The sequence below is a fragment of the Cervus canadensis genome, chromosome 12 (genome assembly GCF_019320065.1).
Source record: "Cervus canadensis isolate Bull #8, Minnesota chromosome 12, ASM1932006v1, whole genome shotgun sequence".
NCBI lineage: Eukaryota > Metazoa > Chordata > Mammalia > Artiodactyla > Cervidae > Cervus > Cervus canadensis.
This window is the reverse complement of record NC_057397.1, coordinates 25310592-25338423: the sequence shown is the minus strand read 5'-3', so window position 1 is coordinate 25338423 and position 27832 is coordinate 25310592. Positions and strand designations below refer to the sequence as shown.

The 27832-nt window shown below is 40.0% G+C and overlaps 1 protein-coding gene across 4 annotated transcripts in view; it reads right to left on the bottom strand.

Moving 5' to 3' along the window:
* The window catches only part of CHD7 (chromodomain helicase DNA binding protein 7), a 184497-nt gene that overhangs the window by 41681 nt on the left and 114984 nt on the right, over window positions 1–27832 (bottom strand). For 3 of the 4 annotated variants that reach the window (XM_043483121.1, XM_043483123.1, XM_043483122.1), the window contains exons 5-13: window positions 24946–25083; window positions 23810–23875; window positions 15136–15191; window positions 8809–8923; window positions 5407–5490; window positions 3330–3467; window positions 3112–3233; window positions 2496–2739; window positions 1132–1308 (exon numbers count right to left, since the gene is read on the bottom strand). In XM_043483121.1, coding sequence (XP_043339056.1) covers window positions 1132–1308; window positions 2496–2739; window positions 3112–3233; window positions 3330–3467; window positions 5407–5490; window positions 8809–8923; window positions 15136–15191; window positions 23810–23875; window positions 24946–25083 — 1140 coding nt within the window. The remainder of the gene's footprint in view (window positions 1–1131; window positions 1309–2495; window positions 2740–3111; window positions 3234–3329; window positions 3468–5406; window positions 5491–8808; window positions 8924–15135; window positions 15192–23809; window positions 23876–24945; window positions 25084–27832) is intronic. The other variant, XM_043483124.1, reaches the window with a different exon arrangement.

Below are 27832 nucleotides of genomic sequence, written 5' to 3'. Positions count from 1 at the left end.
AACTCTCAATTAACAAGAGATCAAATTAATCTACAGAAGTCAACAATAAAGGATTTAAAAAATCTTTTTGTACCTTTGAAAAATTCATCTAAACATCCAAGACATGCTGAATAACAATATCTTTGCTTCTTCAATGTACATTAAAAATAAAAACAAGTGATTAAAACCCATCTTGTAAACTACAGAGTGAACAGAGACCTGAGGGTGACAGAGTCACATAATAATGTCTGCTAGAAAACCATACAGCAGTGTGGAAAGGAAAGTCAATCAAACTCTAACCATTTCTACCATGTGTTATCCCAAGATACTCCTACTGGGGGAAAAAATATATATAAAAAAAATCTACTCACGAAGTCTTGCCCATCTCTTGGGAGGAGTATGTAATGCTACTAAGTCACTTCAGTCATGTCTGACTCTGTGCGACCCCATCCCTGGGATTCTCCAGGCAAGAACACTGGAGTGGGTTGCCATTTCCTTCTCCAATGCATAAAAGTGAAAAGTGAAAGTGAAGTCGCTCAGTCATGCCCGACTCTTCGAGACCCCGTGGACTGCAGCCCACCAGGCTCCTCTGTCCATGGGATTTTCCAGGCAAGAGTACTGGAGTGGGGCGCCATTGCCTTCTCCGGAAGTATGTAATAGACCTGGTCTAAAACTCCAGATCAAATTCAAGGTCTTATCATGCACTAAACTTCTAAGTGTCTTCACAAACTGGGCCAATTCCAGATATCCACTCAACTTAGTGAGAAAAACTGCACCTACAATCCCTTGGAGGCAAAACCTACAAACCCTGGAATATAACTGGATCATCACCATGGAGCTAAAGTTTGGCCTAACGGCTTACAACATGGCAGTACTTACAAACAAGAGGGAAATGCAAACACTTGAAACTCAGTGGAAGTATCATGAACATACTCTGCTGTGATAACAAGTGTACAAAAACACCAGCCATCAACAGAAGAGTCAGGAAGATGGCAGCAACTTTTAAGTAAACTCAGGAGCAAACATGTCCCAGGATTTGACAGGCTTTGCAAACACCCTTCAAAGGGATCAGCTGCACTCAGAGCACCAGGAATACTGAGTTGGTTAACAATCTTATCCGGGTTCAAGGGAAGCACCAGTATGACCACTGACCAAGTCCATCATCTTGAGTCCCTCCAAGAGCTTGCAGTTCCTGTTCTTCAGCCTGTGGGCTTCATCGATGACTACACATCGCCAGGGAATATTCCGCAGCTCAGGACAATCGGTCAGAATCATCTCAAACGTAGTGATGATGGCGTGGAACTTATATGACCCCTTTATCACTCGACCCTACAATAAGGACTCCGTGTTATTATTTAGCATTGAAGATTACATTAATAACTTTAATGATGAATAAATAGCATAAAATATATATATATATATTTATTTATCCTTTTGGGAACGCCTTTATTTATATTTTGTTTTCAAGGTATTTTTGGAAGTTTTAAGCTCTTGCGGTACAACAGAGTTTTAAAATCTTTCATTTTTTAAGGAAGTTTGCAATTTGCTGGTAAAATTTCCAACCCAGTTTTTTTTTACAGATAAGATGCAGTAAGTGTGTCTATTTTAGTTACATCCTACAGACTCCAAAAGGCAAAAGGCCAGAGGGACTATGTACTAAGGCAATTTTTAAAAAATGTTTTTACTTTTTAAATCTTTTTTTTCCCCATTTCGTAACTTAGTTTTCACTTTTAATGTGCTAACATGAAAAAAGCATTCAACTCAGGACAGAACTTTCAACAATTTTCCAAATCTAAAGATCAACACCAAAACACATTTTAATATTCTTCTCCTTTAAGTAATTGTAGGTCAGATTTTACACTCAAAGCAAATAAATATAGAACACAAAACTCTGTCCTATTTCCAGTTATAGGACTTACATTTCACCTATTGCTTAAAACTATTTTATTATAGCACATACTATTTATTCTTCTTTCTCTGTCACTTATAATGCTTCAGGGTCAACATCAAAGATAATTTCATACAGATAACTAGAATTAGTTAAAAGTCACAGCAACTGCTACTAAGAGCCAAAGTATAAACTATTCCCTCTGGGTATATTCAATGTACCAGTTAATGTTAGATGCCTAATACTTTTCATTTCTAGAAACAATAAAGAACACAATATTCTTCCCATTCCCATTTAATAACTCTTTTCTTGGTTTCACTTTCTTTTAGGGTTTAAAAAATAGACCAAATTAGCCTATCAATGCATTGAATGCTTTTCAGCAATCATCCAAGGTAAAAAAAATTTCATGTGTTCTAATAATTAGAAACAGCAAGGCTATAAAAAGAAAGACCTGTCATCATAAGATATGAAATTATAATCCAAACATAAATTGGGTAAGAAATCTAAACCAAAATTTCTCTAGTTCTGCAAAATCTAGACATACCCCTGAAGGGTCTGAAACCATTTGAACATTCAATGTGTTAAAAGTGCCCCTACGTGTAAGGACTGTCCGCCTGAGACACTTTACCTGGGGATCTTTGAAGTACATTTCATACAACTGAATGGTCCGACGACTAGCTTGACTCCCATGGTACACAACCACGTTCAATTCTGTCCAGGTCCGGAATTCCCTTTCCCAGTTGGGGATTGTGGACAATGGGGCAATTACTAAAAAAGGGCCATGGATTCCTTTCAAATATATCTCATAGAGAAATGTAATGGACTGGATAGTTTTTCCCAAACCCATTTCATCTGCTAAAATGCAGTTTCGCCTTTGGGAGGGAAATAAAACAAGGAAACTTTCATGAGTACACATACAAGACAGCGCTTTCTCCTCACAAGGTAAGTGTATATATCCATTAAACTTATAAATGCATGCCTTAACTGCTTCTTTAAATACAATGAGATACAGTTTCAAACAAAATGTTCTGAGACATAGAAAACTTCTTCTACATACTTCAATCAGTCTCTACATTAGTACATGTGAATTAGACAAATATTAAGCATACTTCCAGTGTTTGCTTTTTTAAATAGTTTTTATTAGCGAGTTAAAATGTTGCTATATTTGATCAATACTTTCAATAACTACAGAAGAGCTATTATAGGCTTTCTTTAAAAGGTGAAGAAAAATGCATTTTACATACATGTTGTACCAATTGAAAAGTAGCCAGTTTACTCCCTCCAACTGGTATTCCCTGAGTTTGTTATTGTTTTTATACTCCCTGGAACTCTCCGATTTCTTCCAGTCATCAGCAGGGGGTCGCTCCTGTTTCAAATACAGGAAATCCCATTAGTGGTTTCTCACAGACCACACCACCGGGCCGTGGGCAAATGCAACCCTCCGCCACCCGCCAGTCCTCACCACACGCTCTGTCTCTGGCTCCCGGGACATGAGCTTCTCAAACTCTTCGATCTTGGCTTGGTCTATGTCCTGCCTCAGCTCCCAGGTGCTGTCTTCATAAGGCAGGGAGCACCACTTCACCAGATAGTGGGTCACAGGCTGGGGGGTTTAAACACAGCGGAATGACGTATGAAAAACACGCACTCTGCTTCACTTGCAACAGACACTACCCCAGCAACAGCAAGACGGAGCTGGGAGACGTTTTAAAACTGTGACTGCTGAATGAGGAGCTCTTGGTTAGTGTCTAAAAGAACTAAAAATACAGTTCAGTCCCCTACATATGAACGAGCTCTATTCCAAGAGTGCATGCGTAAGTCCAATTTGTTCATAAGTCCAACAAAGTTAGCCTAAGTACCCAATTTGTGTGTGTGTGTGTGCATGCGCACACGCATCTACTGCATTAGCAGGTGGATTCTTTACCACTGCGCCACCTGGGAAGTAGCCAACTAATACAATAAGCTATACATACCTCTGCTTTTACACCTGCTGCCAAACATGCTGGGTCTGAAATAAAGATACTGTGTTCTGTAACAGTGCTGCACACAGAAGGTCAGCCATTTGTCCAGGATGCAGCACATGACAACATATGCCAGACACACGAACTAACCTATGTGACTGGACGTGCAAACACACGTTCACACCTTTGAAAATTTGCAACTTGAAGGTTCGTATGTAGGGGACTTACTGTAATATTATTAAACACTGTCAGAACAAATTGCTTTTTATCTAAGCCACTGGTAAGTCATGTTCAAAAGCCAAAAGGTATAAAGAAATAGATAGTAAATAACAAAGCTGAATCTGAACCTTATTTGTGTGATCATTAGGCAACTGATTCAGACTCACAAGGTAACTCATCTTGGTGTGTTTACATATTTACCTAACTGGCTACTTTCTTAAACAATGAGAAACAGGCTTGAACTTATTAGGATTTCTGCTTTTTTCTTAAAGGGATACTGTCTGTATGCAATTGCTTTAAAGTAATGTGTTTGAGCTCTAGAAGACTGGAGAGCAAAATACCTTGGGTAATGCAAATCAAGATCTCCTTTGCCTTTCTTCTAGCAAGTATGTGGAGTTTTGGATCTTCATTTTAGGACAAAGGTACTGATTATTTAAGCTCTAAAACTAATAGTAAGTTGATAGATCTCAGCTAAACTTAGACCACGGCTCTGACTGGGCTGTGATGTTACAAACATTTGCTGAACTATATAAATATGTGGGAAAAAATTTTTTTTAAGTACAACTAAGCAAAACTAGAAAGGTAAACATCATATTACAGATACAGTCTTTGAAACATCATGGACCTGGTGATACAGAATTTGGAGTAAAATTGGGACTTCACTGCAGACTCTCACTAGGCATGCAAGATCCAAACATTCAAACACTTCATGTGGTTTAATTTACAAGAAGAAGCTAAGTGAAAGACCTCATGGTGGGTGGGAATATCCTTACGAAGACACAATGTTCAGAAGTCACTAGATGCGTGTTTATTCTTACGCGATGAGTAGGATGCCCTACCAACTGCCCTTTACAACCTGTTTGGGTTCTTCAAAGCAAAACGGGCATGCTGAGACTCAGATCTCATAAAAAGAAGGATTCTATAGCATCCTCCATGTACCATGTTAAATGAGGCCCATCAACTCCATCAGCGATGTCTTCTGTTACTTAACATTGAACTGCATTTTTGCTACAAGGGTACTCTTAAAAGGGAAATTTGTGCTACATAACAGATTTTCACCAAAATACAGTAAATTCCTTCTTGATCTTATCCGGAACTGTGCAAAATGTCAGTGTTCTTTGCCTCACATTGAAAACTGATTTCTTTTAAAAAGCTCTCAGACTAAAACAAACAACATATTTACTGTGATTATTAAGTCCTAAAACTAATAGTAAGTTAGTACATTTCAGTTTGGTTTAGACCAAGTGTGTCATAATACAAGGCTGTGAGCAGGACCAGATCTTGGGAGTTCATGATCATTCTCCATAAACACACGTAAGCGGTCTGAGTCACTGCCCCCTAAGACAAATGATCTTCTGTTACCTCTCCCCGGTCATCTGTGCTACGTGCAAAGTCCATTATCCGGTCAACCTCCACGTAATCTGGATTAAAAAGCTCATCTTCAATCTACACCAAAGGGGAGAAAAAAAAAGTTAAAATGTTTATTTAACTCCTGAGAATACACACTATTTCTCTTTTCATCAGGCGGTACTATTTGGGGTCACAGCAATACAAAATTTATATTTGGCATAGGTCTGTTATATTAATTGAAATGCTATAATTTAGCAAAATCACTCCCCATGAGGAAATCAAGAGTTCTCAGACTTTGTTAACTGGGTCTTTTAATTACTGTGTGAAACCTTTTTACTGTGAGAGAATGTTTAAGAATATTTTAAATCAAGTGTGAAATTACAATTCACTAATGAGCAATCCAAAAGGCTTATGGCACGCAATGCATTTAGCATTCTTGAGACTGCAGTTTGCAAAAAAGATCAGAATTGTGCACAGTTAAGTGCTACTGGAGTCTTACAACTGTCTGATGCCTTATAGCATCATTTGCAGAATGTTATTCAAAAGCTAAAAAAACACTGAGACCAGTGAATTCCACATTTAAGCGTGAACGGAGTTTATGTTGTTTGGTCACCTTTGCCAATCAGTATTAGTGCCTTATTCGAATACAATCTTGGCGTACATCGAAGTGTTCTCACATGATTTATTTCTATTGAACACAGAGCATTTGGCTAAAAGTACTGAGGATAAAGAAATGAGGCTTTAAACACTGGGTTCTCTAGCTGAGACATTAACAACCTTTACAGAAGTCAAGTAATGCTGCTTGTCTGAAAACTGATCTCACGTAAAAGAAGAGAATTTGGCTCAAAGGGAAGTTACAGACTAAGCCATACTTTAAAGAAGTCAGAGTCAGATAAGTTAGAAAGAAAAAAAAAAAGACACATTACTATGTGTTCCCAGAGATTAATTTATTAGCAACATAACTTCATTAAAATGCTTTGCAAAAACATTAGATACTGTCCGTGTCCCCGGAGTTGCAGGTTGAAGAGCTGCCTGGTCACAGTCGACTTCAGGATAACAAACATTCTCTGGGGTCCTGTGCCCACTTAATGCACCCAGTTTGGATGCTGTGAACTGTGAATCATGAAACAAAACCCAGAAATACCAACAGTGTGTTTCAACTGCCTCAGGTCTTTACCTGGAGTTCATGACTAAGGCAACAAAAACCTCTGAAACATAAATGCATTGGCTTGTCAAAGCTTCTAGATTTAGATGCCCAGTATCTACATATTATTCATGTATAGCATAAACACTAAACCTTTCCACAAACTAGGATTTTATGATAAAAGCTCTAAGGCAACTTATTAGACAGAATCTTTATTAAATCTGAATTAAAATCCTTAGCTTTACTCCTAAACACGTTTATCCTTCAAGCAAGTAATCTATGCCACCACACCTGTGATTTCCAGTCTCAATAATTTTTCTGAATAGAGAGTTTTAGTTGCAGTGGCTTAAAAGGAAGCCTAAGGTGAATCAGAGAAGGCAAAAGTAGTCATAACTAAAAACCTCAAAGCAGCAGAACTGAGGGGTGCCTGAAGCCAGGACCATCTGTAGGACACGACAAACAGGTATGTATGTGAGCACACCTGCACGTGTGTGTGTAAAGGAGCAGGAATTGGTATCCTTCTCTGTTAACCCTCAGATCCTCTTTTCAGACACAAGCTTATGCTCCTTCCATTCAGGACAAAGCTTAAGATTTACTGTTACCAAGTAACCAGGAAGATAATGTATTTCAGCCTTTCACCCACAACAAGTGGGTGTTGTTCAGTCACTAAATCATGTCTGATTATTTGCAACCCCGTGGTCTGTAGCACACCAGGCTCCTCTGTCCTTCACTGTCTCTCGGAGTTTGCTCAAACTCATGTCCATTGAGTCAGTGATGCTATCCAACCATCTAATTCTCTGCTGCCCCCTTTTCCTCTTGCCCTCAATCTTTCCCGGCATCAGGGTCTTTTTCAATGAGTCAGCTCTTTGCATCAGGTGGCCAAGTTTACACTACGCCTTTGGGGGCATGGAGTCAGATTCCAGGAGACCCGAGACTTGTCACCTGAGAGGATAAGTCTGGACTCTATGATATAAAAGTACTGCACACTCATCTGTCTGTGACCTCCTCCCCCATCTCCAACAAAGGGTCTGGGTGTGAAGTTGGTCGTGAAACAGGTAAGATTTTGCATCAGATTTCACACTTTTTTAACAGTTTACATTCTGTTAAACTCCTTCACGGAGAGGGAAATGAATGAGTCAGCCAGGTTAGTCTTTCAACGTGAAGGTTTCTCTTTATCTGCTTGAGGCTGTAAATGAAAGCAAGTGGGTGATCATAGGTCTAGGGGCCCCTGGAGGCAGCCCGCGGGAGCCTTGTTTATGTAACTGACTCCGCTGGAAAAGAACCATGGCTCTTCCTAAACTAGGCAGGCAGTCTTTCCTGCCCTAGACATTACTCAGTCACTCAGTGTTCGCTGCTCAGTCATGTCCGACTCTGCAATCTCATGGGCTGTAGCCCGCCAGGCTCCTCTGTCCATGGGATTCTCCAGGCAAGAACACTGGAGTGGGTGGCCATTCCGTTCTCCAGGGGATCCTCCTGACCCAGGGACTGAACCCAGGTCTCCCACATTAGGGGCAGATTCTTTCACCAGGGAAGCCCTAAATATGGGTATCTTTATCTTAATTGATAATCTAGGATAAAGGGGAGGGAGGTAAAGATATTAGATATTATATCAACTCCTGTACCACAGCGTATCATCTGTGAAAAGAAGGTCAGCAAACTCTCTGACTTTAACAAGAGAAATGTCACACACCTTTCCCAATTGAAATAAACGTTGACATCCTAGAACTTAATACTAACTGTAGTTTTTAATCTGCTTAACCTTTTTTAAGATTTTTTTTTTATGTGGACCATTTTTAAAGTCTTTACTGAATTTGTTACCATGTTGATTCTGTTGTTTATGTTCTGGTTTTTTCACCACAAGACAGTTGGGATCTTAACTCCCTGACCAGGGATCGAACCTGTACTTCCCGCAGCAGAAAGCAAAGCCTTAACTGGACCGCTAAGGAAGTCCCTCACCTGCTACATCTTAATAAGCCTTCTGTCTACTGCTTTTTGCACTGTCTACTAACTGTACTTCACTACAAGATTGAATCATACCACCATATTTCCACATAATCTCAGAAGGACCAGTATCTTCTAGACTAAGCAACAGGAAGAATGAGAAATTTCCTGTTTACAAATTATTTTAGCAATAACCAGTTACCAATATGCAAGCAACAGCACCAAATGAGGCAAACTAGTTTCTCTTAATAATATGCTGATGTGAAATTCAAAATTTAGAACATTTAAAAAATGTAAATACTTTAGAAAATTAACCAGGTTTTCCATACCTCTGACAGGAATTTGTTCTGGCCTTGCTTTGCCTTAAATCGCTTAATCTTTTGCTGAATTCTCTTATCTTTTTCCAGATCTTCTACGGACGCCCATTGACAATGAAGATAAGAGCTAAAAAAATAAAATGATATACTTGAAACAGAAAATAATTGATCTTTATGATACATGTTCATTATCACTCTCCCCCCCAAAATCAACTACACAGATGATTAACAGAATAACCTGTTTAATTACTTACTCATAGAGGCTGCTGAGCCACATTTCAATATAACCACTAATGGTTAAGAATAAGAGAAAATAATCAATAACAGATACTAAAATTTGCCTTCTGTGCTGGGTCTGCAGTTCTCTTACCCATTTCCCATTAGAAAGAAAGAAAGAAAAAGACCTAATCACAAGCTGCTTTCATAAGTGAATGGATTTTACTCCAATACAAAACAATTAGCACTACAAGGTGGCTTTAATTATGGATTTGTTTTCAGCCTTTTTATCATTAATTGAGAAATAAAAGGTTTCTGTCAAATTTAAAGAATTCAAATTTAAAACAGCAAAGGTAAACCTCATTTCCTCCTTCTAAAACAACTGGGGAGAAAAGGACTGCCCGTAGCTCTAGAACGCCAGTACCCCCAGTCCTCTCATTGACCCCTAGTCCCTCTGCCGGGAGCTCTGAGATGATGCCCCTTGGGGTCCCTTGTGAATTTTCCCCTCTCCAATGCCTGCTCTTCTCTCACTGGCTAGTCTCCTCCTGTGCAGACTCACCACCAGCCTGCTCTGAGCACGTGCTGTGTCTTCTCTGACCTGAACTTGAGTACCCCCACCCCACCTTTCCGTTTTCATCCCCGAGACTCACAGGCATACAGTTAATGTTGTACGGTACCTCTGACATCCTTTCATTCAGTTATTTCAATATCCTTAGGACTATCATCCTCTCCCTACCCCACACCCCTGTAACCTCGCCTGTCTCTTATTTCTCTTTTTAGTGATGACATTTAAAAAAAATGAGGTGCTTTCAAAATCAAGATACTACTACTCTTAGAAATTACGTGGCCAATACAAAAATCTTTCAAAAAATGATTAATGATATGGAAAAGGCTGATGACATTAAATATCATATTTTTATTTATATAACATCTAATATGCATTTTCATAGGTAGGACAGATTTAGTCCTTCTACAGTGGACTGAGGGAGATAAGGATTTTAAATACATATGCCTTGTATAGATATGAATTGATAGATGCCCTATACACGCACGCACGCGCGCGCGCACACACACACACTCTCTCTCTCTCTCTCTCAGGGGAAAAAGACTCAATGAAAATGCATCAAAATGCTAGTAATGATCATTCTGGGTGGTAAGACTGTAAATGTTTTTTACTTTTGACTTGTATTTTCCAAATTTTCAATAAATAACATGCAATACTGTTATAACCAAAACCAAATATTGTAAACATCACCTCGTCTAGTTTCCTAATTATTGGATAGAAAAAGGTATGTGAGCACTCAGCACCTTTGTCTTGGCTGAGGTACACATGCCTTTAAAAGTGCTGCCAGGACGGCCGTGAAGGAGATGCAGGCCCTTCAACAGCTGGTCCAGCCCTGCTCTCCCTCTGGCAAACTGGGCTGAAATTTTGGGCAGTGAAATCAGTTCCAACTAAATGGAGAAAAACCACAGGCTTCTCCACTAGGATCAGAAGCAAGGCAAGGATACCAAGGCAAGGATACGTCCTCTACTATTCAATATCACATTCTAGGCATTGGCCAATGCTGTGAGATAAGAGAAAATAAGAGGAGTGGTAATTGGAAAATAAGAACTCTATTTGCAGATGATATGACTGCATAACTGGAAAACCCTAGAGGATCAATTAGGAAACTAATTCAAATAATAAAATAAAATAATTCAGTTATATAGCAGAATATAAAATTAACAGACAGAAGTCAAATGTCTCCATTTACACAAATAAAACAGAAGAAATAATGATAGTGAAAACCTCTTTTACAGTATTAACAAAGAAAAAATACTTAGTAATAAATTTAATAAGGAACATGTGAAAATTGTATAAGGAAGCATTTAAGATCCTCCTAAAAGACACAGAAAGCATGTTGAACCAAGAAAGACATCCTTGTTTTCAGATAGCAAGACTCAATATCATAAGTCATAAATTTGTAATTTAACACAATGTAAATAAAAATATAAACAACTATTTTAATGGAGTTAGACAAGTGAATGCTGGATTTGTATATAAAAATGAACATGCTAAACATCCAGAAAAACCATAAAAAGGAACTCTCTTAGGGAAAACTCCAATAAACCAGGTAATAAAATATTATAAAGCCTCTGTAAGTAAAATAGTATGCTATAACTTGTGAAGAGACAGATCAAATGATTAGAATAAAGACAGACATGGACCCAATAAATATGTATCTTTAGTTCATGATAAAGGTTGCATCTCAAATCACCAGGGCAAAGATGGACTTTTTAATAATGATGCTGAAACAACAATTTTTGTAAAAGAATAAAATTAAGAGTTATGCTTTACACCATGTACCAAATGAATCAAGAACCTAAACAGAGAAGATAAAAACATGCAAACAGTACAGAAAAAGACAGAAAATTTCTTTTTAGCCAGGGGTAGGAAAAAGATTTCCAACTATGATTCAAAAGTAAGATCTAATAAAAGGAAAGATGAACAAATCTGAATATAAAAAACTTTTTAAAAAAAAGTACAATGCTATACACAACAATAAATGAAGTCAAATGACAACTGAAACTGGGAAAAGACAGCTGCAATATATAATACAGATTAAGGACTAATACCGCATACATATAAAGAACTGTTAAAAACTGAAGGAAGCGCAACAGAAAACTGGGCAAAAGATCCAAACACATAACTGACAGGACAAGATACAAAAATGGTCATTAAACTTACAAAAAGATGTTCTAAATCACTCACAATAAAAGAAAATGCTACTTAAAACCACACTGAAATACAATTTCCCACAAAAAGTAAACAAACACACACACACATACTACATTGGAAATGCTGTGCGGAAATGGGTGATTTCACACAGTATTGGTAGGAATGCAAACAGAACTATTAGACGTTGCAAAATTCCCTAGGAGAACTGCATTTATGTTTGCCTTTTGATCTAGCAATCCCAGTTCTAAAAATTCACCCTGAAGCTATGCTTCCAACAATTCAAAAATATGTGTAGGCATGAAAATATATATTGCAGCATTATCTGTACTATAACACAGCAGAAGCCATTTACAAGCCAGCACACATGGGAGATTGGCTGGGTAAGTTACCACGCAGACGTGCAGAGGAGTAACAAAGAATGAGGAAAACCCTACGGACTGATGTTGAGTAACGAAGTACTCGTCGTATTGTGAAAAAAGCAAAGGGCAAATGTGTACTGATGCTGTCCTTTTGTGCTTAAGAAAGAGAGGAAAATAACATATAAAATAAACCAACTTATCAATTTACCTATCTCCATATTCATGCCAAAAATTACAGGAAGGATAAATCTGAGATTAATGAGAAGGTAAGTAGGAATGGGGTGGAAAGGAAGGGAAGATGGCACTTCTTTGGGTATCATCTTGTGTACAATTCTGACTACTGAACCATGTTCAGTATTTCATGAAATACTAACATTGAAAAAAAAGCAAAAAAAAAAAAAAAAAATCAACAAGGATGGGGTGGGGCCTAAAATGGATTACAAATACAAACAGAAACTAATGAGCCAAAAGTAGTGTTAGTCACTCAGGTGTGTCCAACTCTTTGTGACCTCATGGACTGTAGCCCACCCGGATCCTCTGCCCATGGGATTCTCCAAGCAAGAATACTGGAGTGGGTTACCATCCCCTCCTCCAGAAGATCTTCCCAACCCAGGGATCAAACCTGGGTCTCCTGCATTGCAGGCAGATTCTTTACCATCTGAGCTACCAGAGAAGCCCATAATGAGACGAACTGAGTATCAAATAAATAACAGCCCACTAAAGCGGGGCAGGAAGGAGAAGGGCTAACCTGAGCAAAAAGCACTTAGAAAAAGCACTTAGACAACAAAAAACACTAACAAATACTGAATGAAGCTAGCAGGCTTCTTTTTTACATAAATATGGTCCAGTAATTCTGAATCCATTTCTTATATATTCCAGGATTAACAAATAAGAAAACATATTATGGATCATAGAAAATATGTTATGGATCATATGTCTACTGTGACAAGTTTCTCACAGTAGAAAACAGAGTTATTAATATTAGAAGGGGAAAGAATAGAATGAATCCCGTGGTACTGAAATAAAATTGGAAGTATCACTATAAAGACATTGTTCTTCCTTGTTGGCAGGTAGGTAGGTAGACAGAAATGTGTGGGTATATATAATGAACATTTATATGTGTGTGTAACATGTATGTGTATATGTCATACATACACGCGTTATCATATAAACACGCATACGGATGCCCTTCCTAAGCCCAGAAGCAATGACTCCCCAGTGGCAATGAACACACCTAGTTAAACCCTGGTTTCTAAGTGCTCTTCTTCAGTAAAAATAACCAAGGCTCCTTAGAGAAAGGACCAATTCCAGGACTTGAGCAGTAAGTTTCGAGATGTGTCTGGAACATCCTCTGGAGCCAGCAACTGAGGAAGTGCTCGAAGAAGGACAGGGACAAGGTAAGTGAGGGAGGAGACAGTCTGATGGGCTTCCACCGGCCAGATTTCGGATCAAGTGAGCAAAGGAAATAATGACATGACAGTAAGGGATTATGACCCCCTGAATCAGGTAAGACTCCACACAGGAATTCTTTGTACTGCTGTTGCAATTTTTCTGTAAATCTGAAATTATGTCAAAATGAAAGTTTAACAAAAAGTTTTCATTTTATGGAAATTTTAACTTCCTTTAGAGCTCTATAACATCAGAGAAGAAAGCTATTTTTTAGCACTCTCATCTCACTGCTTCATCTCACATGACTGATGACTCATCTCCCCGGCTGGCGGCACCTGGTGAGGCACCCCAGGGGCTGGGGTTGGTCACAGGCCAGTTGAGAGGATTTCTGAGAACCAAACACCACGGCCTCGGCACTCCACACTGACAGGGATGGGTGTCTATCTAGTGGAGTTGTTTCTTGGCAAAAGATACTCAAACTTCTTGACTTGGAGTGCGATTGTTTAAATCCATCAGAGAGCCTTCTCTCGGGCTTACTTGGTTATCTCCTTATCACGTCTTTCCATTCACCTTATAAGACTATATGAAACCATGTCATGTGCATACCTGGCATGCATGTAAACTTCTCATGCTCTGAGTATAAAATGATGACGGCATCTGATGTTTACTGAGCATTTTTCATTTCACTGAACTTTTACAGTAACACTGATAAAAGAGACTCCTTCATCTTTTTACCTGGTGGAAGGTTCTGCTCACAAATATCAGAAAGACATCTATCCATTAACACAGTGCCAAATGCGACAGGGGGTGATGACAAAAACCATGAGGCCTGATGCTTTTTTTTTTGAGGATAGGGTAGATATTCTTAGGCTGTTTTGACAGCTCCCCGAAGCCTCTCTTGAAACCCCAGAATTCACTAATATGACACTTGAGTTCCTGGACTTAAAAAGTTTAAAGTACATTTAACTTTTACATTATTAATAAATATTTTTGTCTTTATTCTCCGATTGTTATTTGGGTTAGAGAACGGCAGCGGTCTTTCCTCGGTAGGATGAATATTGATGCTTCGAACTAGGCTGTCCCATGAGTGTGCTTGGTCCTAGTATCCTGCCTCCATCTATGAGAATCAGGACAACAACTCAGAGTGGTTTGTGACTCAGTTTTTTAAAATTAAGCAATTCAAAGTCACTAAACACAAGTCAGAAATAAAAACAGATCATCAAAACCGTAGCTCGCTACATTTCAAAACGTGAGATGATGTCATGATTTTTCTAGCACTTTCACCCAGGAGCGAGTTCTCATTTGGGCACAGATGACGGCAGGGTACCTGGCCTCACAGAGCAAAATTCATCCTCAGAGCTCAACAGGTATTACTTTCTCTGTTACTGTATGAGTTTTCATCTCTTCTAAAAAGAACTTCTTGGTTATGCACAAAAGCTAGTCAACCTTTACACCAATTACACATTTTATAGAAAAATAAAACTTATCAACTAGCCAAGATACAAAAGTTAGGAGGCAATGGCCTCCACAGCACTGAATAAATCATACCAGAATTTCCCCATTGCCAATTAAAAAAATTCCTGATTACTTTTTAATTTGGTACCTTGAAAATATATTCCCCCATTTAAAAAAAAAAAAAAGTCACAATCTACTTACAAGTTTTTATATTTCACGTAGAACTCCTCAACTTCTACCTCCTCTCCGGATTCCTTCTGCAACAGAGGAAAATTTCAGGCATATACTTGAAAGCATCTACTAGAATGCTCCGAAAGTAATGATTTACTCCCGTGTGGACACACATAAGGCATCGCCGAAGTGGCATGGGCCGTTCCTGGAAGGATGAGCACGTGGTGAGCTGGTGGGAGGCAGTCGGATGAGGACCGGCCAGGCGCTACCCGACCGGCTCCGGCTTCTCAGACATGAATCACTTTAACTCCTCCCTAACCACATGCAGCTTCATTCACAACAACCTGACCCCAAATCTGGCTTTCTGCCAAACCCACAGTGTTAAGTAGACGCCAAGTGTACCATTTTCGCAGGCAGCAGCCAATTAGCAACTGCTCTCCTGAATGCCATATGTATTATTTTTGGCTGCCTCATGGCAACTTTACATTGTGGGTTTTGTAATGTTTTAAAATATTTAAAAGACATTTATTCGTCCATATAGTTAATAACTCTAAACAAGAAACCATATAAAACTAAACCTTGTTCCTAGGCTGTAATTTCAGTGCATCACTATTGAGGGTTTTAGTTTGACTCGATGGTACAATTAAAATCTCTCAGACAAGATGTCTCACACACGTAGCAGCCAAATAAAATTAACACTCCAAATACGATGTTGAGGTGAGGTTAACGTGGTGACCCGTCAGCCAGACCAAGAGTGCAGTGGGCAGATTATATAGAATCTCTCCCTTGATTCTGCCTACCATCATGTCTGCAGAAGACACCGAGTGGATGATATTTTAAGCATCTCTTTCAATATTTTTTTTTCCCTTTTGGTTTTAGGCTGTTAAACAAGTCGTAATATGTAATTTTCTTCTGGAACATTTGATCAGATAAATCAGGGATGTAAAACATAAACACCACTTACAGATGTTGGAAGATTGCTTTTACACTGTTCCGAGAGCACCTGCCTGGAGGGTCGCATTGGCTGCTAAGCGGCCTCAGAGATGCCGCGGAGAAAACTCAGGCAAGTCAGAGCATGACAGAGGATGAACAAAGGAACGGAGACGTCTGCTGGGTGACAGACTGGCACCAGGTCCATTCAAAGACACTGGGGTCGCCCTCAATCCTTAGCCTTCAAACCTCTGTCAGAGACTGCAGACTAACACTATTCTTCAAAACTCTTACACGTATCAGTTAAACTTAAATATCAAGCAGCTTTGCCATCTGCCAAGAGATCCCCAAGGACACTGAGGAATGTGGCCAAAAGCCATTAACACGTGGTCCTACCCTCCCTATAGATCGTCATACTAAGTGCAGTAAGTCAGACAGAGATGGAGAAATACTGGGTGACATCCCTTATAGTGGAATCTAAAAAGAAATGATACGCATGAACTTATTTACAAAACAGAAAGAGACTCACAGACTTAGGAAATGAACTTATGGTTGCCAGGGGGAAGGACTGGGGGAAGGGAGAGTTAGGGAGTTTGGGATGGGTATGTACACAGTGCTATATATAAAATGGATAGCCAACAAGGACCTACTGTATAGCACAGGAAACTCTACTTAATGTTATGTGGCAGCCTGGCTGGGAGGGAAGTTTGGGGGAGAGTGGATACATGTAGATATGGCTGTGTCCCTTTGTTGTTTACCTGAAACTATCACAACACTGTTAGTCAGCTATACCCCAAAACAAAAAGTTAAAAAAATTAATTCAAAAATTAAAATCTGGTCCTGCTCTAATGCCTCTATAATGATCATCATCCTAAAACATTTTCTTTTTTTAAAGTATCACCAATTTTATTTATTTTAAAGCTTTTTTTAAATGCAGACTTATTTTTAAATTTTTTATTGAATTTGTTACAATATTGCTTCTGTTTTAGGTTTCGGGTTTTTTGGCCTCGAGGCCGGTGGGTTCTCAGCTCCCCGACCAGCAATGAAACTCGCAATCCTCACTCTGGAAGTCTTAACCACTGGACCACCAGGGAAGTCCCTATAGCAACGGCAGCTTCTTTTTTCTAAAAAAAAAAAAAGTAACTTTATTTATTTACTGTTGGCTGTGTTCAGTCTGCATTGCTGCAGGAGTTTTTCTCTAGTTGCGGTGAGCAGGGGCTACTCTCCAATTATGGTGTGCAGGCGTCTCACTGCAGGGGCGTCTCTTGCTGCGGAACACGGGCTCCGGGGTGCGTGGGCTCAGCAGCTGCAGCTCCCGGGCTTTAGAGCACAGGTTCCATGGTTGTGGCGCATGGGTTTAGTGGCTCTGAGGCATGTGGGATCTTCCAGGTTCAGGGATCAAACCTGTGTTTCCTGCGCTGGCAGGGAAATTCTTTACCACTGAGCCACCAAGGATGCCCCTACAGCAGCGTCTTAACCAATGTGCACAGAAAACCATCTGTGTCCCAGATTTTATTTACTTTTATTATTTTTATATCAATTTTTATTGGAGTATAGCTGATTTACAATGTTGTGACATGTCCCAGACATTTTATTTGTCCAAAATGAAATGTTTGCTAGATCCCTTCAGTATACATCAGCAATTACTGTATTGATAAATTCTGGCTGCTTCGAGTCCGACCGTCCCGGACTCACCTTACATTTTTCTAGCCCTAGTATTACCCGGTTCCACACCCACATTTCAGCAATCGTTTCGAGACACATTATCTTGGCATACAACCGGAGATTTCAGCAGAAAGCCAAAGATAAGACAGGGGCCAGCCAAGGAGAATGAGAAGGCAGGAAGAGCCTAGATCTCATGGTGCTTCTCATAGCATATCATGAAATTTAAACCTCGAATGGAATTCAAATGTCTGCCTGCTGTTTTAACTTTTTTGATGTTAACTATGTTTCTTTCAATTCTGAAAAAGGTTTCCAAAATGACATACCTTGGAGGCAGTAAAAAGACAAGCTTTGTCCCTTCCCTGCTCTGTCATCTCCTGACTTCACTCTTTCAGAGCCTTACTCCTGTGCTGTCATTCCCATCTCATTCTAAGTGGTCTCACCGACTGGAACTGCCAGGAGGGTCTTAAAGCACACAGGATGATCTCTTGAACAAAGAGGTCATTTTCATTCTGCCTCAGTTCTGCTCCAGAAGGCTCGGACTCTTAAAGGTGTCAGCGCTGTGTCCCTGACTGTCACGTAGACCCATTTTCTTGTTGTGATCAGCTATGCTTCAAGGGGGTGTGCTGCAGGGATCTCAACAAGAGGGTCTTGAGCTCTCTGGAAGCAGGTGTTCAGGTTCCAGACCTCACTGAGCAGCAGCTGGAACAGGTGCAGAACTGTTCTGGGTCCTAGTTCTTTGGGATGTTCTGAACTAGAACTCTGTGATCTGGTCAATGACCATTCTCATGTTGGATCATCTTCCTGCTCCCAGAACTGTAGGTGGATCCTCTTCCCACTCCCAGAACTGTAGGTGGATGCTCTTCCCGCTCCAGAACTGTAGGTGAATCTTTTTCCCGCTCCTAGAACTGTAGGTGGATCGTCTCCCTGCTCCAGAACTGTAGGTGGATCCTCTTCCTGCTCCAGAACTGTAGGTGGATCCTCTTCCTGCTCCAGAACTGTAGGTGAATCCTCTTCCTGCTCCAGAACTGTAGGTGGATCTTTTTCCCGCTCCTAGAACTGTAGGTGGATCCTCTTCCTGCTCCAGAACTGTAGGTCGATCGTCTCCCTGCTCCAGAACTGTAGGTGGATCGTCTCCCTGCTCCAGAACTGTAGGTGGAGAGCTAGAGAACTGTTTTGCCCTTCATATCATATAAATATGATCATGCTGGCCTCTTCTGTTTTACTTACAGCAAAACAATGAACAAAAGTATGTGAATTCATCAGCTCTCAGGGGCATCCTTTTAATTATTCACTAAATGGCAGTCAGTTTGACCAGACTCTCTGACAGTTGAAAACAGCCCCAGTCCCCTATCTTCACCCTGCAATGTTCAAAACTCTTTCTTCAATGGGCATATCCAATGAACAACTGAGTCAAGGCACCACTATTGTGCATGCACACACACATACACACAAAACACTCAAATTTACTGGGTTAGTCCAAAAGGGCCCTTGGGGTTTTTCCATAATCTTATGGATGGAAAACCCCCACCAACTTTCTGGCCAACCCATTATCTCTAGGACAGTAACTGGAAAATTTGAGAGTGCTCTGAAGTAATTTTACATACTCAGTAGACTAGTTTTGAGAAATGTGTTTATCTTTTTATTAGATGCCTAGAGTAGTCTATCAAAATCCTGATTATTCACATGAAATTGAAAGTTCCAAACATATTAAGCTATACTCGTCCCACTGTTGCCATGAAACAGAACCTTAACCAGGTATAAATCAACTCCTCAGCCAGCTGGATTCTATAACAGACATTCAGCAAATGATAATCCAAGCCTGAAAGACCTTTCCCAAGCACCCTATTACTAAATTAAGCAATTGCATTGAAGAAACAAAGCTAAACTTTAGGGTGAAAAGGCGGAAATCTTATTCAATAATGCAGAAAAGACTGAGAAAGTGCCTTGATAAAAGTAACAATAAAGAAAAGGTATGAATCCATTCTTACTTCTGGCCCAACGTACTGTGTATTCTATCAGAGGTATCAAATCATGGTTTACTTAGGAAGAAAATAGGACATCACAAACACAGAATTCACTTTCAAAACTATTTTTGACCTTCTGATACAAAAAGGATTTGAATTGTTTTCCCCCAAGGACAGATGGCTCAAGGCAGAAAGGGCTACACTATGACTCCCTGTGCAGAGAGAATTAACCTTTACATAATCCAGAAGTCCATTCTTATACCTATCTCAGTATTCAAATACAAGGGCCACCTATGTTCCTTCCACTGGGTCTCATGCTTGTGCATTTGGGTTTGTTGCTGTTGTTTAGTAGCTTAGTCATGTCCAACACTTTTGCGACCCTGGACTGCAGCCTGCCAGGCTCCCCTGTCCATGGGATTTCCCAGGAAGAATATTAGAGAGGGTTGCCATTTCCTTCTCCAGGGGTCTTCGCAACCCAGGGATTGAACCGGTGTCTCCTGCCTTAGCAGGTGAGTTCTTTACCACTGAGTCACCAAGGAAAACCTAATGTGGGTTCAGAACAACATAAATGCTTGAGCCATCCCCATGTAACATGAGGTGCTGAACTAGGGAAGTTCTGCCAGGTGAGTTCTGGGCGTTTGTATGGCTCCATCATAAGGGATGACCCTTTAGAAGCTACAGGGATGAGGTCAGCAGACTGTAAAAACCATACCTGAGTTCCCACTACGTGTGAGCACTACACAGGGGCAGCTCTGCAGCCCTCAGCCACTTTCCACAGTGCTGCCAGGGGGAGACAAAGGCACCTTCTCACAGCCACGTCTTCAATTATTCATGGTAATAGGAAACAGACCGGCGGGGCCAGCTAGAATCCACAGGAAAATCTCAAATTTCCTTTTGTTTCTATTTGCCACACTTTCCTCCACTGTTACTAAGGATGATAACTAAAGTAACTATTTTGAGAACATTAGCAGTTTAAAAAGTGAGTACCTGCTAATGTTTACAATTTTCTGATGGTTTTTTTATTGCCCTTTATGAAATATCAGTAATCTACAAGCAAGTCAATGAGCTCTATATTTCAAGTCATAACTCAAGGCATATCTCTCCTTCCAGAGAAAATTTCCCATTGCTTTTCTTCATCCTAAAATTCACCAATTCAACAAACACTCTACTACCCTCACATACAATTATAGTGATTTTTAATCTCTGGTGATAAGATGAACCTGGTTATCTCTAAATGGTAGTAATACCTACTCCTAAACTGGGAGTAGCTCTCTTTCAAGGGTAGGAAAGCAAAAAACTAGCCCTAAAGTGGGCAAGACAGAAAGAAAAAGCAATGCCCTCCATCATGTATAGTCTAAGTAGCTCTGAGTAATAGAGCTGATTATAATTTGCAACCCCCAAACCTGCTGACTATGCCTACTGAAGCACTATCAATTGAATGAAAATTAATATATCCCATGCAAACCACAGCCTATTTACTCAAACAAGTCACTTCAATTTGGTGAAGGGGATTACGCTTTATAGTATGTCAAGCATTTACAATCTGCCATATATCTACAATCACAAATTAACAATTCTAGAGTCATTAGGACTAAAAAACCACTTTTCTAATTAGGTTAATAGTGCTCGTTTATGCTTGAACAGGAGTGAAATTTGGTTGAGATCTTAAATTCATCAGAGAGGACATTCTCAAGGTCAAACAGTCACCAGGTAGGTAACTCCATATATCTTCATCCTCACACTCATTTTGAAAATATCTTTTTTAACTTTTTATTTTGTATTGGGATATAGCCGAAGAACAATGTCATGATAGTTTCAGGTGAACAGCGAAGAGACTCAGCCACACATATACATTCTGTGTGTGGGATTTTCATCCAGTGACACCCTCAGTTGGTAATGAAATATCCGTTCCACTTCACTGCAGTGAGCTGGGCTTGTGTCTCCTTGTCTGACTGAATACTCTGGCTCAGCATCACCCAGCAGAGCTCTCTGCACCATCTTGAAAATACCTTGACATGTTGCTTTTATTTTCATATGAACAAGAATGCTATCTTCTGATAAAAATCTACACCTTAAATAACACAATAGAACAGCAAGAGTACTGGAGCAAAGGCAAAGAAGAATTTACCACTGGTACAATACCATTTCAAGGATCTCTAGAAAGTATTTGAAGAGTTGCTGTTAAGTCACTAAGCTGTGTCCGACTCTTTGTGACCCCCTGAACTGCAGCACACCAGGATTCCCTGTCCTTCACTATCTCCCTGAGTCTGCTCAAACCCATGTCCATTGAGTCGGTGATGCCATGCAACCATCTCATCCTCTGTCGCTCCCTTCTCCTCCTGCCCTCAATCTTTCCCAGCATCACGGTCTTCTCCAAAGAATCAGCTCTTCACATCAGGTGGTCAAAGTACTGGAGCTTCAGCTTCAGCAACAGTCCTTCCAACGAGTATTCAGGCTTGATCTTTAGGATTGACAGGTTTGATCTCCTTGCTGTCCAAGGTATTCTCAAGAGTCTTCTCCAGCAACACAATTTGAAAGCATCAATTCTTTGGTGCTCAGCCTTTCTTATGGTCCAACTCTCACATCTGTACATGCTTCCTGGAAAAACCACAGCTTTGACAATACAGACCTTTGTCGGCAAAGGGGTATCTCTGTTTTTCAATATACTGCCTAGGTTTGTCATAGCTTTTCTTTCCAGGGGCAAGCATCTTTTAATTTTGTGGCTGCAGTCATCATCAGCAGTGATTTTGGAGTCCAAGAAAATAAAATCTGTCACTGTTTCCACTTTTTCCCTATCTATTTACCATGAAGTGATGGGACTGGATGCCATAATCTTCATTTTTTTGAACGCTGAATGTTTTTTTGAATGCTGAGTTTTAAGCCAGCTTTTTCAAAGATTTCACCTTCATCAAGAGGCTCTTAAATATTTCCTATTTGATAAACCCAGGAGCTCACTTTAAATCATGTAATTCCTCCACTCCTCATCTCTCTCACTGGAAGTTACACTTTGTATACACTTTACATTTTTTTTCCCCAGAAAAAAAAGCTTATTTTACATGTCAAAACAATGAGGCTATACTTCCACCCACCTTGAAGGCAAAGAAAAAGAAATAACTGTGCACTTTATGATGATTCAAACCAGAAGACAGACACTTGTATCTAAAGGAGACCATCTCTAGAGATAGACAAACCAAACACAGTTTGCTAGAACATGTAAATGTACCTGGAGGCCTATGTACTTCTTCAAACTAAAGCATTTTCTCAAACTGATGAAAAAGAGGAAAGGTTGACAGGGAGTCTCCATCAATAACAGATGCAGTGTTCCTGGAATTCATGGTCACAGTGTGTGTGCCCCTCAGGGACAAGGGCACCAGGCTAATAAATGATACTTAGGGCTCACCTTGATGAATCAACATGAATTTCAAATAATTTGGAAGGATAAGGCATATTATCTTCAAAAATTATACTGAAAATAGTTCAGTATTTCACTTCTGCAGTAACAAAAAAAAAAAAACAAAAAAACTAGTGAATATTTCAATTGCAAATGAAAGGACTTCCCTGGCAGTACAGTGGTTAAGACTCTGCACTTGACTCTAGGTGGTGCAGGTTCGATTCCTAGTTAGGGAAACTAGGATCCCACATACTGCAGGCACAACTCAAACAAACAAACAAAAATGCCCAATCAAACAAACAAAAAAAGAAATCAGAATTCAACTGTATATGAAAAAATGCTGTGAAAAGTATGAGAAAACACCTACTTGCTAAAATGATAAAGAGAGCTTCCAGGGTTGGGGAGCGGGGGCAGGGACCTTCCTAAGAGAGATGACAGGTTCATGTCTATGATTTTATATGAATAATATTTACGAAAAAGGTAGTCTATGAGTCCTATACATTTCTTTTGAGATGTTTTGAGTTCCTGCCTACTCTAAATGGGGTAATAAAGTACTGACTGATACATTTTAATTTCATTTGGGGTTGAATATCCCAAAGATTGATATTGGACTAGTATCAATTAGACAGGATTAGAACCATCAGCAGAAGTTTTATTTCACAATAGTGAAATTTTTAAAAGGAAACTGTAAAACAAAAAATAATTCTGAGTCATACCCACACCACAAGTTCTGATAACTCCACATGGCGCTTACCTGTTTTTTTACTGAACGACTACTCATAATTTTTTCTACCACTGGACCATCTGCATCAACAGATTCCTAAAAAATAAAGCAGAGGGAATGAACGCAAACAGAGAGCATGTCATTCTAAGCTATAAAGGTGAGAAACCATTCCCTTTCGCATCTCCCTCCAAACCCTTTAAATTCATACCCTTTAAATCACTGGGCAGGATCGCCAGTGGGAAATACGATTGAAAAGAACAAAAATCTCCCTCTACAGAAAGGCAAAAAGGAAGATCTGTGTTTATTACTTTGCGATTATGTGGTTTAATTGCGTGGACTAGCATGGGTCCCCAAAGCCAAGGAGCATTCAGAAATTCCAGCTGCCAAGAGAAATGATCTCCGCATGATGGCAAAGACCTGACTTCTCCCTGTCTGGACCCATGGGGTAAATATACTCATCATTCTGTTATTGTAGGCAGCTTTGATCTACGGAGGTCACACAAAACGTTACAGAACAACCAGACAGAGTGCAAATTACCAAATGAAATACAAAACTGCATTTAATATATTTTTCAGTGGGTTACCAGTTTGTTAACTAAAGCACAGTGATGGTAGGAAGAGGACTTTAAAGGGGGGGGGGAGGGGAAGATCTTCACAATAATCAACCCTCCATTACTACCCATATTTTATAAGCTCTTTTATCCATCATTTACATTGCATGAAGAATAAAGTATGCCCTGCTGGAGACTACACGGCAGTAATTTCATAAAGGGGTTCTTATGATGCTGAGCAGCAGGAGACAAGCCTGAGTGGCTTATTAAAGTCCCAGAAGCTATACAGCACTGAACTCTCGGAGGGAAATTCAGTCTCCCTGCAGCCCAGCTCTGACTCATCCTCAACAGGGACCATCAATTCCCCAAAACGGTGTCAAATTGTGTATCACAGGCTCGCACTAAAATAATTATTTCAGTGAACAGGGTTTTTTTAAAAACCTACTTCTAAACCACTGATATCCCAAAGTGTGTTCACCAACACGAGATGGATGTTTCCAGCTCAAAGTCTGATGCTTCAAATGAACTTCTCAGATACCAGCTATAAAATCTCCAGCCTACTCTTTGAAATGCAAGTGGGAACCCCCCCCCCCCCCCGCACACCTGGTCGCTCACCTGTGGCTCCGACTGTGAGGTGGTGGAGGGGGAGTCTCTCCCAGCAGCATCTGCGTCGTCGGCCTCCTCATCAGAGATCTTGAACTCCAAGTCCTCGGTGTATCGCTTTCTCTTCACTTGCCTGCTGGACCGTCGCTTCTAAAACAAAAACCCGCCAGGGAGGACTTAGAAAGCTGATGCTCATTTCTGTTTCTTGGAATGGCAAGGGTACATTTATATTATAAAATAACAATGATCTTAAAGAAAAGTCGGTGACTATAACCTTGTAAAGCACACAAGACATCACATTGGCGACAGATATGATGGGAAAGGGGGAAATCTGAAGTCAGACACCTGGCAGGTCAAGGTCCTGCCACTCCCGGCTACGTGGCCTTTAACTGCACAACGGTAGTAACAACACATCTTCCTCCTCATTCAGGCGGTGAGTTGCTCAAAAGTGAAGGCAATACTGAAGTTGGGTGGTAGATATGTTAAGACTTCATTAGGCCATCCTATTTTTGTATATTTAAAAAAAATTTTTTTTCCATGATAAAAAGTCTAAAAAAACTGAAGGCATTAGAAGATACTTTGTGACTTAGAAAGTTCTATTTAACTACAGTTAGATTATTATCCAAGGTACCAATAAGATTTCAGAGGCCCATTTAAATAGAAGGTGTGCATTTTAATCTTGGTCCTAAAAGAAACAGTTTAAACATTTCTGAAGAGATGAAAGACTGAATGGCAGAATTTATAATGAGCAACTACGATAAGGAACTTTACTTTTAAAATTTTTGACTGCACTGATTAAAATGCAAAGGACTATTAACAGTATTAGTAGGAACGCTGGCAAGATGCTGTCTCATCCAGTGGTCAAAGTAGAACCTAATACACTTTTGCAGGACCAGTGTGGTCAAAATGTAAAACCTGCCCACTCATCCTGGCAAGCAAACTCCTAGGAATCTACAGGATGCCTCCAGAAGACAAATGATTAACTAAAAAGAAAAGCAAGTCACATAACAATTGGTTGCTTACAATTCTAAGATTAGAAAAACCTTGTGTATCTATCTGCATGTGTGGGCCATCAATATATTAACTCCTCCAGAGAAACACACTGCATATCTTGTTTACTTTCCTATGACCCAATGAATATTTGTTTAAAAAAATTAATGTATATGTGCATATTTTCAATAATAGGAAAAAATCTGAAAAGACACAACAAACTGTTAAAACTATTAATTCTGGGAAGTGAAATAAAGGGAACAGAAGGAAAGATTCTGTACTTTTTGTTCAAAACAATTCTAGACTGCTTGACCTTTTTGATATACAAATAGGTTTGTCTGTTAATTAAAAATGGAGATAAATAAGTTTCTCATTAATATGTGTGATAAACTCTAAGCTAACTCTAAAATGACTTGTGTAAGTTTTAAATCACTGACCAAGGCAAGACTATTACAGATGAGCTGGCAAAGCACACAGAATAAAAAGAATACGGAGAAAAGTAACACTGATACAAACTGCTTTCTAAGAGTTATGAAGAAAAACTTTCTGAAGAGCCTTGTGAGTTTTTTAAAGTTGGGACAGTAAGGCAGAGAGAAGCAAATCACCCCACCACATGGACCTCGGGAGGCACTGGCCAGAGACTGACAGGGCCCAAGTCGGGACCACCAGGCTCCAGCACCTGGTACCAGAGAACGGGACCCACCACGTCTTACTGAATGAAGTCTGTCTTCCCCTGCTCTCACAAGGGGGTGGGAGGCCGCTCACACCCTGGTACCGCTCACACACAACTGGTACAAGAGGACCATCAGATGGGTCACTGGGGACTGCGAACTTTTAGCTCTACATCGAGGTGCTGGGGGGAGTGGCGGGAGGCATCCAAATTCTGACTTTCCCCTCTGACCTCCCTCTCCTCTCCAGAATAACCAGTTCCACGTGGAGGTGACACCGAGGCCAGCGGGGGCCCTGCCCCGGCCCATCCTGCCCCACGTCACCTTGTGAGCCCTGGCGCTGCGTGTCCCCATGAGAATGAGCCTGGTCTCTCACTGTGTGACCCTGCATGAGTTATTTTAGGGACCTCAGTTTCCCGATCTGTAGAATAGGGGTAATTGTAGTAGCTACCTCGTAAGTATGCTGTGACGATCACAGGAGGGAATTCACTGGAAGTATTCAAAACGGTGCAAGGCACGTGCCAATGCTAAACGCAGTTAGTAGCATTACGGTCATCAGTAACTAGCTCCACTTCTGCAAGGAAAGTCAGGAAGCAGTGAGGCTCTAAAGCCAGGCTGCATTACACAGCCTCCTTCCTCTCTTCCCACAGCTCATCTGAAGTAACTGCTCTTCTGCCTCACTTTATCACCTCCCACTTCTGGCTGTCAGTTTCTTTAAGATGTAAGAGCCTATTATCAGGAACAACATTTTAATTTGGTGAGATTTAGCATAATCTCTGTATTTCATTTGATGTATCAATTTCGCTAAATGGAAACGGATTAATCTTTATTTTCATCTTCATGTCATTACTGTAAGGAGAACGTGCTATGGATGACACATCTGTGATGCTTCACCAGGTCTCCGTGGCTGGGGCCACACTGCCCCAGGACTCTCAGTGCAAATAACTCAACGTCCTTGTCAGAGTCTAAGACAAATCCACTTTCAACCCCACTCTGATAATGAAGAAATGTTCCAGTGCAATAAGACAGGGACTTTTTTTTTTTATAGAAATGTATGTATGGTGAATATAACTTTTATAATGAAAGTTTCTCCTCATTATTATTATTATTAAAAAAAAAACAATTAGAACTCAATTTTCTGAACTGTTTAAATGTTATATGGCTTCTCTACCTTCTAAATAATAACTGATCTTAGGTTCATTTATTTTGGGTATCAAGGTTCCTTTTCCAATTTCCCAATA